We start from the raw sequence: 12,061 nt of genomic DNA, 5'->3' as shown, positions 1-12,061 counted from the left end.
TATTATTATTGTTTATTGATTTAAATTTAAATTTCTTACAATGGGGACAAATTAATAATAATATAAAAACACACAAATCATAGTAAAATTAACGAAGAAATTCCAAAGATTTAGAGAAAAAGGAGAAGAGCTTAAATAAGGTAATTTTTGACATAACCTCATTCTTCAAATAATCACATCTAAACTCCTCCCCTAATACAGAACATTTTAGTTGGTATGTCACTTGACAGGATTCAAACAAATGAGTCAGAAGATCTTCTTTTTCTTTTACACCACAGAATTCACAACACCCTTCACTGGATATATTTATCCGGAAACCTTTGAACAAAATTCGAAATCTGTTTAGTCTGAGTTGTATAATAAGGCTTTTTGTAGAAAAATTAGTCTCACAATTCAAGTAACTTGCTGTACACCAGACCAAGCGTGATTCAAACAGATTAACTCGTTTAGCTGATATAGAAGACATATCCCAGTTCCACAACTGATCTGACTTAGTTTGAATTAGTGCATTTAAATGGGTTCTCAACAAAGAAGCTGAATAAGATAAAAATAAAAAAGAGTAACCCAAGCCATCAAAAATATTTTTAACTGAAGCTGGCCAACTTTTCTTACCATGTTTAAGTGCTGTTAACAAAACATTATATGTTATTCGATGCAAATCACATGAGGGTAACTCCATGATTTTTGACCAGAACAAAACAATAACCTTAACAAATTTCAGTTCCAATGGTGGTCTTCCCAACTCAAGACGAACTGCAGATTATCTATTTATTTACAATTAGTTAAGCTGCAATCCTTTGTTATAGTTGTAATATATCTCTAGCCATATAGCTTAATTATTTATTAATTAATTAGCCGAATGAAGTCTGATAAGAATCTGACTGTTTGTTTGATTAGTAGAGTTTATCAGATTGTTTATATATGTTGTTACACATGTTTCATTAAAAATAAGATTATAAATATTTTTGTTTCATGGAATGAAGATTTTTTAATCAAGATGATATTAAATGTAATTATTTTTTTATAATTCTGATTACATTATTATATACTGTAGGTTGTCAAAAAATTATTAATGTTTAAGTAGAAGCAGATTTCCAAAAAAAAATGAAATAGTAAATTCAAAATGGACATAGGATATATTACCAGAAAAATCTGAATCTCAAAAAATCAAATACTCTTTGAGACATCAAAATTCAATCCTTGACACTTGAAAGACTGATACTATTGGATGATTAACTTAAGTGTGCCACGTACTCGTTTTTATTTAATTATTATTATTATTAATAATTTACTTTGCATTATATTAAATAACAGCATTTTCATTTTGTTTTATCATTAATTATTCTATGCAAATTATCTCATTCTCAATAGAAAGCTGGAAGATAAAAGATTAGGGCTATAACATTGCTTAATTGTAGGACATTGAGACCTAACTAAGTTTCTCATTATCTCACTAGTTTTTGATACTGCTCAATGCAGTAGACAGGCACTGCTCTGTGATAGTTTTATGTTTATTTTTAACTGTGTGCAATGTTAATGTCTGATGGCCAAACTTGGAAAAATTCCTGAATATTTTAAATTTAAATCAATCATTCTACAATTCTATTTTGATTTTATTTGCAATATTAATACCTGACAGCTGAATCTAAAGAAAACTCGAGAACATTTTGAATTAGTTTATTCATTAAATTGTTGTATTTTAGTTCAAACATTGTTCTCAATGAAACTTTGATCTGGAGATAGACATTATTGGTCTCACAAAGCATTTAATCTCTACTAAAGACAAACTTCTTAAAACAAATAGTGTAAGGAAACATTTATGGATCCATTCATAAGTAAGAATTAAGTAATAATTTAATTATTCCTTATTAAATTTTTAAAATATTATTTATAGTTACGTAATTAACAGATATATTACTAACAATTTATAATTTTTAAAACAATATAACACAGATATAAGAGGTCATGAAGTAATGTGAAATGTTGAGGTTGGACCACCAAAGGCAGACAGAGACAGAACACTTGGTGTATAAAAATATAAATACTATTTATTAATATAGACTGATCATATGTAATCCATGTGAAATAATTATATGAACTAATTTTAATTTTAAAATCTTATTTTTTATATACAGGTGAAAGAGAGAGAATAATCAAAAATTCAGTGAAACAATAAATGTTTTAATCAAAAACAAATGTTTTCAATCATTTTTAGCAAAAAACAACAAAAATATTTTTAGCAGACTTACAGTAATTTGCTTGAAAATGTTTGTTTTTGATTAAAACATTTATTGTTTTGCTAGAATTTTGGTTATTCTGTCTTTTAATACTTATATCAAGTTTATTGGACTGTTACAATATCTTCCAATCTGATTACCGGTGTTATGAACACTCTCATACACACTCTTTGAACCTTTCTCTCCGGTATTGAGGGATCTCCTATTAGCCAAATGCAGAATGCCAACACATTGCAAACAGGTCTTAGAGCTGGCACATCTCATGTGTTACAACTCCGTATTCCAGTTTGACAACAGGATCTACCTACAAAAGCATGGGTAGCCTGCTGTCTGGCAGCTTATGTGAGTTAGTATTACATAGACTAGAACAAAGATTCATTTCTGAGTATAGGTCCAATATAATTATATAAAAGAGATATGTAGATGATGTATTTATCCTATGGAAAACAGAACCAAACATCAACGATTTTTTAAGTCACATGAATGACAATCCATACGGACTGACCCTTAAACTCGACCAATTAATCACCACCAATACCCACTTCATAGACATCAACATCCTGCTCAACGGGGGAGTGGTCAATACTGGTATATATTACAAACCAGGCTATGTCCCATGGTTTATACCAGCAAACTCAGCCAACCCTTACATTTATAAAATCACAGCAGTATTGCATCCAAAACTGGCACCAAATTAAAATACCAAAGGTCCCCACTATATATATAAGTTATTGCACAATGCGAAAGACAAACAGGATGATCTTGGGGCTCCGGGAGTATAGAGTATTCTGGTAAGAGATGACAGGTTTAGGCAAGAAATGGTGTACATCAGTTCCACTAAACGTTCTATCCAATAGAGAGTCAGGAAGCACAAATACCATGCTCATTACACCACTGCCCTATCCAACACCAAACTGATAAAAAGAGTCTTTTGCACTGACCACATCAGGGCCCTCAAAGCCCTTGAAATTTACAGGGCTGGCCGGACAGGAAGATGTATAAACTCTAAAGATGGCAACATGCTTTCATATGCCTGGCTACATATGCAAAGAGCAAGAAATCATCAAAAATCCATAACACACACATATGTTCAAATTTATTTAAAACACAACGTTTGAAATTGTTTCAAGAATTGTTCTAAGATTGGAATCCAGTTTTCATTTAACCTGAAGCAGACCTCGAGTGATGCTGAAAATGTTTGTTTTCCGAAATTTAAGCAGTACTGCAGAGAAAGGTTCAAAGAGTGTGTATGATGGTATTGGACTGTTTTTTGGTATAAAGATGAGAGAGAGCTTTTATTTTATCACAATTATCAAAAATTATTTTGGTCATATTAAGTTTAACATTTAAAACTCTACAACTCTAATGTTCATTTTAAAAAATGAATGTAGACTAGGATTACCATAATAATTCAAGGCAAAATAAGGACAGATTAGCATTAAAAGTACTCAGATAGAGAGGCAAAACAAAAGATATTTATTCATATTTTTCAATGTAGTAAATGTAGGCGTATATAATCTAAAGGGTAAAGTTTACAATTAATAGAGAAGTTGCAGCTGATGTTTTTATTGCGAAAACATGTACATCGGATGTTCAGCGCAGTCTTCCTGTAAGCCTAGAAGTTTGACAATGGCGTTTGGAATGTCAAGCATGATTCCACTGACGTCCAAACACCATTGTCAAACATCTAGGCTTACAGGAAGGCTGCACTAAATGTCCGACATACACATTTTCATGATGAAAATGTCAGCCGCAACCTCTTTAATATAGATAACAAGTTCTATAGAATTAAAGAACCATTATAATAAATGTTTGTGCGCATGTGTTCTAAGCCAGCGGTCATCAACCTTTTTGACCTCATGAACTATTAAACTCACAATTTCAAATTCTGCAGACCACTATCAAATTGTTTTAAACAATATAAACATCTACAGATTAATAATCATAAAAGCTCCATTTTACTTTATTAATATGAAATTCACTTGTTTAATTATAACAAATTAATGTAACATTTGTTGCTACTTGTTAAAATTAGTTTATGGATTTTTGGCTCTTTTTCATGAAGGACGACAATTGCACTCACAACATTATTTATTGATAAAGTAACAATATGGACATATTGTTTACAATATGTACTAAGTACGATATGGACAGAGCCTGTAAAGTACAGATTGTCTGTACTAAATATGGATGTATGGTAACCCTAATGTAGACTATTTAAATAGCATCTTCATTTATCTTTTTTCCCATCAGGAATTATTGTGAATGCTAATCCTGAAGTAAAAATGGACAATGAAGCTGCTATTTGGTTAATCTGTTTTTAATCAATATTTATTTGAATTTGTTATTTATTCATATTAAAATAGTATATTCACAAACAAAATTTTATGAATAAATTATCTTTTTTGAGAATTTTAAGAATTCCCTGAATGTATGGCCAATGTTTACCAAATAATACTAATAGATATAATATAGTGAGAAATAATAGAAAAATCTATGATACAACAATTTTTACTTACATTTTTATTTATTTGTTTTAAAAAATTGCTCTCAGCTGTATTGTATCAAAATCAATTCACATTTATAATACTTTATGCAATTTTGCATCTGGACATGTGTTAGAAAAGATTTTATGATTTGTGCTTTCTAAAGAGCAATTTTATTCATTCTGTAGAAATGTTATAGAACTTACCAAGTATTATACAGATTCTGTAATTTCAAGAACTATCAAAACTTAATATCCAAAGTGAGCAAGTATTTATTGTGACATCACAATGCCAGGCTACCGGTTTTAATCATATTTTTAATAATTTTTTAATTTAAAATATGTGCTCTCCACATTAAATTGGTAGTGGCTTACCTCTGTACATCATAATTTTCTTTTAACAATAGAGTCATCTATCTAACACCATTAGGAGGAAAATTTTTTAATTGAAATAACATGACTTTTGGTTTGCATCAGAAGTTCATATATAGTTAATTGGGGCTTCCTGCCCCTAAGGTTTCCATATCTAGTCTTGTTTTTCATCTCTCTAACTCCATTCTCGAGATTAAGGAATGATGGACGACAGTGGAAATTTATAGATCTACAATTTTTTCAAATTGCAACCCCAATAACTGTAAACTCTAAAGTAGCAGAGTGTAAAGACCTCAACTGAGCATTGTTCTGCCAGATTAAAAATTATTTTAATATTAATTGAAAGCATTATGAGTATGTTTGAATAATAATGATTGAAGTAAAAAACAGGTGAAAGAAAGTGCATATATTTTTATTTGATGTGGATTTTAGTCCATTCAATGGATATTTCCCAATACAGTATTACTATAAGAATGTCTTTCTTACATCTGTCATCTGCTTTATTTCATCCATACTTATCTTATTCCCAATATAGTTTATATACAAAACAATTAATTTTAATTTTTTACATGTTTTCTGGACAAATACTCATTTTTCTTTTTCTCAATTTGTGTTCAAATTATATCTATATTTTTTTATTATTGTGAAATGCTTTACTATCATTTTTATTAAGTCTTGCTGAAAGGTCAATTGTAAATCATTATTGAAATTATCTTCAAAAAAATAATAATAAAATAATGATAATATCAAATCTGAAATAAAGAAGGTGTTAACCTTGGAGTAAATTTATGGATTTAGAATAACCATATAAAGTTCTTTTAAAATTTTTATATTTTTCCTTTTTATACCATTTAATATAGTTTGTTGTGTAATTTATATTAATGAAATTTTCATTTAAATATTTTACAAAATGGTTTCTTTCTCTATAGTCATTTAACTAATTCATCAGTTAAATATATTGATGAAATCATTGCTTCATTAAAACTAATTCAGAAATATCTGGAACTTTGAATGCTAACTAAAACTAAATTGAAGATATCCAGCAAATTTACATAATAATTTAAGGAAAATTGTGTAAGATATTAACACCAAAAAATGTCAGTGAAATGGATGTATGGTAAGGTGTTAGTCTACTGCTAAGGAGGATCTAGATTGGGAGAAATTGGTCTAGACTTACTACTTTTGTGTGGATTTTATAGTTCAGGGCATTCCCTCTTCATGCTGTTCAGACCCATTCATAATGAGCATAATTGCGACCGACTGTACAACGTATAATGTGCCTGGTGCATTATATTAATACTAAAGAGACGATAATTTGAGTGTTATCGATGATAGTAACTATTTTATTTTATTCAACAAAAATAGTGAGATCAATTCCAAATAAAAAATTTATATTATCGCTTTGACATTTGATCTTAAAGTCCAATAACAAATCTGGAACAGATAATTTATAAATTCAAAACCATTCGTGCTTTCCATCAAATGGGTTTAATCATTAATCAAACAGACGTTTTCGGTTTAATTTATAAATCTGCCTTGGGTATCAAACTATAAAATTCTGAAATTCCAAATTGAAATACCATTCAATTATATTGAAACAATGGTACAGTACACACATAAATCTGATCTTAAAGTCCAATAACAAATCTGGAACAGATAATTTATAAATTCAAAACCAGTCGTTCTTTCTATCAAATGGGTTTAATCATTAATCAAACAGACGTTTTCTGTTTAATTTATAAATCTGCGTTGGGTTTCGAACTGCAAAATTCTGAAATTCCAAATTGAAATCCCATTCAATTATATTGAAACAATGGTACACACGTAAATCTGATGAATGAAAAATTTTGTATGTTAAAATTTTTTATTGATCATTTTGAGAATTTATTTATTTATTAGTTTAATTCAATAAGTGAAGAACAAAACAGAAAACATGTGAAAAAATTCCAGGAAAGAAAGAAAATATAAAGGATTTCATTAAAAAAAGAAGGAAATTTACTTATTTTTCATAATTTTATGATATATTTTAATGCATTTGTTATTTCTAAATACAGCATAAATATGATAACACAATATCTTAAAAGCAAATTGTCCTTCTGTCTCACTTGAATAGATTGCCCAATTTTATTTTTATTTATCAATTCTAAATGAAAAATAATTAACAGAGCTTGTATTTATATGTACATTGTTTATTTTCCTCTATGTTTAGAACATTAAAAATGTTGTTTATCCCATTATTAAATCAAACTCTTAAAAAGCAAAATCATTTTCTCTTTATTATAATTTTATCTATTACAATATATAAAATATTTTAAGAATTTAAAAATAAAAATTAATTTAATATTGAAATAACATATACTAAATTTTTGTTATATATTATCAAAAAAGTTTTTCAAATTCCTTTTTTTCCTGTGGGAATTTTTATAAAGTTTATTTTCTATCATCCACATTATTTGTGCCCATTATCAATCAATTGGGAAAATAATAATAATAATAATACTGTAATTACTTTTATGTGAATGAGAGTATTTTAGAAAAATCAAATTGTTAGAGAAGCCCTGTTTATGGTAGAGCAGAAACAAAATTATAAAAGAAAATAACTAATGAGATGGCAGAATATTAAAAAAATTACACCCGATATTTTAATTCTGTTTTAAAATAATATAAAATTAACAATATATATACTAATAATAAACATTTCTGTTGACACAGTTGTTTTGGACATTATTTATGAAGAGATTTTCTTTGAAATATGAAAGAAATAGAAGTCTAATTAATTACTTCAATATGTTGATTTATTTTTCTGGAAAATTATGAATATTTTTATTGAAGATACCAAATAAATAGCAATAGAGGTGAGTTGGTATATCTAATTTGCATAACAATAAAGATTAAACAATTGAGTTGGAAGCATTATAATCAAATATGAATGTGGTAGCACATAATGAAAACTTTCTTCTGATAATGTACTGTATTAGTTAACTAGATAAAATTTTAATTAACAATTATTTCAATTTGAATAACTTTTTTTTTTATTAGTTAATTGAATATGTACATACAATTACTTACAAATTACTGTCCAGCTATAAAATTTAAAAAATGTGAGGAGAAGGAATCACTTAAATTTTCAGACGTCCAATTTTCTAAAATGTCAGACAGGTCGTTTTCAATTTTATTTAATTCCGAATATAAATTGTTAGCATCTATACTATCTTGCAACGCTAATTGTGACTTTTCATATTGCTGTAGTTGAGGAATTTCCAAGTAATTTTGATCCTGAGATGGAGGCGAAATGATTCTAGCGTTGGGATTTCTATCCAAATGTTCGAATAATTCGGAAAGTGGTCCCAAACCCAGATCCGGATTCATTATACCCGAACAAGGCCAATCACAACGACTGTGATTTTTTTCAATTTTTTTACATTTTATCGAAGTTTCTGCATTTTCTCCGTGTCGAGCCACGGCCAAGAGATCCGCGTAATATAAATCTCTCCCGGATATTGTGTTGGAGAATTTATTTTCGTAAACGTCACAGTGATCTTCGTTATCCGTTTTGCTATGGAAATGCATAAAAATATCTTTCGAAATCTTGTAAGCGAAAGACAGAAGCTTGTGTGACGTGGAAATGCTCTCTTGTTCTTCGCAGCTGAACTCCTCTTCATCCGTATCAATGAAGTCCTCTTCTGAAGACCCTAATGATTCTTCTTCCATCGATGGGGTATATCGAATCGAAGGACAATCTTCCATAATTTTGTATCGATTTCTGAAATGTAATGTAATTTTGAAAGAAAGAAATTTAAGTCGGGATCATAAAATTTCGAGTTACTTACATTTTGATATTTGAATACCCTTTCAGATAAAATGCTAAGCGATGGCGCAACTTGCGTGAATTTTGTCACTATCTAGAAATACATTCTGACCTTTACACTCCTCTCTGTTCTCGTACAGAATCTCAATTTGTTTACCTAGTCGTTCACGTGAATGAATAAACCCAATCATATCTTAAGAAGTAGTCGGTCGGTGGTTAATAAAGATAAGGAAGAACTCACCGTATATAGTCTAATGACATCAAATATAACACTTTCGTTTTATCTCGTGTTGATTTTAGATAATTCCTGTCGACTTTGTTTTTTACTTTAATTTGAAATAGTTTTGAAAGTAATAAAAAAACATTAATGTTTGATAAAACGTTAAGTTCTAATTCTATATTATAATGAAAATTTTCCAATGGAAATTGCTTATATTTTCTTAATAATTACTAAACTGTTAATTAACCGAGTTAATTTTTTCGGCAATTACAATTTAGGCCAAAATTTTAATCATAGGACTGAATTACAGTTAAAAATTCCCGCGATCTTTAAAGAACCGCGTGAATACCCAAAGGAATTCCCCCTTTTTTTCGTGCTTACTAGTGTGGAAGAGCATAATATACACTTGTGCTCATGATTTTTGGCCTCTCGATTTGTCAATTGAAGCTGTGAGCATTATTCCGTGCGCTTTTATTGATAGAGAATTGACACTAAATACACACCAAGTTCATAGTATAACATGATTTTTTGTTTATTTATGATGCCCAAACTTTTCGATAGTTGGGCCGAATTGAGCATAAATTATAGATAGACGAGACACAGTGTTTTGTATATTCCATGTATGTATGTGTGTATATATAGTGTATATACAAATAGTAGTAGGCCTACTTTATATATACAGTATATATTCTCTATATATAAGACGAACTAATCTTTTTTCGTTACTTATACTACTAAACACACCTGATTATATTTGCCGAGTTTTTTCGTTATGTTGTAGACAATTTAGACACTGAAGCCGTGAGCCCAAAGAGGGATTGGAAAATTACCAATCCGAAATGCATTGTTAAATAGGCGAAATAAAGAGAAATGTTTTAATCTCGGCTTTTTTTACATCTCGAATGTTTTACTTTGGATATCAATTGTTTTTTTTTATTTTGTTTTTTTGAATAATTTGACTAATTAATTTTTTCACTGCCCTTCTATTGGTTTCAAGTTATTTATGACTATTAAAGCTTTGATAACATAATTTGTTTTAACAGAAAAATTCATCACAAAACGATTATTGATGTTAATGTGTGAAATTTCATTTAATCCACGCAAGTTGTGTGATTACCAGAGCCCCTTCGGCCGCCAATTTAAAGTCTTTTAATTTTTTAAATTAAAAGACTTTAAATAAGTCTACTTCCCGGGACGAGGACCCAGGGGTTGGATTTGTGGGAAGCGAGTGTTCAGGTTGTTTCATTGTGTTGAATTACACAGAACGAGGCTCTTGACGTGTAAGAATTCGAGTAAAGGTTAAACGGTGTATATCTTCGTGTACAGTGACGTTACTACCGTGCATGTATATGAATGTGTGTGATCGAAGAACATCTTCGGCATGTCTATAAACAGAAAAACAGTAAATTACGATACGGGAATAAGAGGTGTTAAAAAATAAAACGAAAGAGTTCTTACCATCGGAAAATATTCACTTGTACGATAAATGTTCACTTTGTCCTCTTGGTGGTAAAGTTGGGGAGGGAGATTCTTCTCCCTCCCAAATGTTCCTACAAAACACAAAGGCAGTGAGAAATCGAGAAGTTCATTCATTTATTACCTAAGGCCAACATTATTACCTTTATCAGACAGTCTTTCTTCCCGAACAGTGTTATGAGAAGAGCGAAGGACTTGATTTAGCCTAACTTAACCTACCATAATCGGAAGCTCAATCCTCAAAACAGCTGTTTGGGAAGAAAGGTCGGCCGAATGTTTGTCGTCAAATCCATTGTCGTCGATCGAGTGTCACGTTTGGGAGACAAGTCCATGAGAACATCCGAGTAAGAGAAGGCCACGCCCGAGTAAAGGTGTCGTGTCCTAGTGAAAAGTGTTGAACCTGGTCAGAATGTCGCATCCGGGTGCAAAGGGCGAGTTGGGAAAAATCGAAGAGGATCACTGCTTAGGCCAAGGGAACCGCAGCCACCCATAGCAACAAAATCGCAGACATTACGGTTTCTCGACTTGGGTGGCTCTCTTCTCCGATTTTTCCCCGTTCCGGCTTCCAAAAGATGATGCCGATCTAGCGGAGGAAGAGGCAGATCTCGCGAAAATAGGGAGTGACATAGAACTCCAAGAAAAGGACTCGGACTAGCTGTCACTCCCTATGTCCTCCACAACAAGATCTGTGGCCGGCTGATCCCTGACGATCTTGGCCAAGTGGAATGGACTCGGAACTCTCCCACCTCCGGGAGAATGCCACTCCAAACGCACTTGGGAAAAGTCGTCACCCACTGCCTCTTGCTCGATGGTTTTTTTTCCCACAACGAACCAATCGATTCGGCAGAGACCCAGTCGAACCCGCGGTCCTCGAACGTCTCATCGGATCCGTCCGATGAACCCCCTCCTTCCGGCGCCACCGCATTCTTCCGTCGGAACCTCCGGCGAAACCACGCAAACATTCTGAAAAAAAAGAAAGAAAATTTGCAATTAGTCGATTAAAACAAAAGCTTAAATTAATGTCTAAATTCTTCCGAGAAAAGCAAAATGCTCACCTTTTTAAATCTAAAAGATTCGAATCCGAAGCGCAAACGGTCGACCATCGAACGACGTGCCGAGATGTCTTCTGGAACCGATTCTCCAAGTAATATTAAATAAATTCTTACGTCTAGGGTCAATACGGACTAAGACTTACCTGAAAAATCTTTAATTTTCCTTCGAAAACTCCGCAAACAGCAGAAAAAAAGGGCACACAATCCAACAGCGCGAGAAAAGCACGTCCTACGCCGTCTTAATCTCGAGAATGAAGTTAGATGAAATCCGTGATGGAAACCTTAGGGACAGGAAGTTCCAATGAACTTCCGATACAAACCGGAAGTCACGTTTTTTCAATTCAAACCCCCCGAAAGCAGTTAATAGGCGAGCGGCACAAGTCTATAGTTGAAGGAAAAGTATGATGTACA

General features: G+C 31.2%; 1 protein-coding gene and 1 long non-coding RNA gene across 2 annotated transcripts; both read right to left on the bottom strand.

The window, feature by feature from the left end:
• Positions 1-8,166: 8,166 nt before the first annotated feature.
• LOC111622149 lies at positions 8,167-9,012 on the bottom strand. Its single transcript, XM_023364485.1, has one exon. It carries the CDS (start codon positions 8,839-8,841, stop codon positions 8,167-8,169), a length of 675 nt encoding a protein of 224 aa, XP_023220253.1. The 5' UTR covers positions 8,842-9,012.
• A 56-nt stretch (positions 9,013-9,068) lies between these two features.
• LOC111622126 lies at positions 9,069-12,061 on the bottom strand. Its single transcript, XR_002756200.1, has 3 exons — positions 11,654-12,061; positions 10,581-11,561; positions 9,069-10,507 (listed from the first exon to the last, which is right to left on the bottom strand). It is a non-coding gene; the product is annotated as an uncharacterized LOC111622126 (long non-coding RNA).

The sequence above is a fragment of the Centruroides sculpturatus genome, unplaced genomic scaffold (genome assembly GCF_000671375.1).
Source record: "Centruroides sculpturatus isolate CEXI.00-Female unplaced genomic scaffold, Cexi_2.0 scaffold140, whole genome shotgun sequence".
Lineage (NCBI taxonomy): Eukaryota > Metazoa > Arthropoda > Arachnida > Scorpiones > Buthidae > Centruroides > Centruroides sculpturatus.
Note: the sequence above shows the minus strand (reverse complement) of the source record. Positions and strands in the feature narration are given on the sequence as shown.

Excerpts from the sequence above, each read along its gene's own strand:
- LOC111622149 (XM_023364485.1), bottom strand. The coding sequence starts at position 8,841 with ATGGAAGATTGTCCTTCGATTCGATATACCCCATCGATGGAAGAAGAA.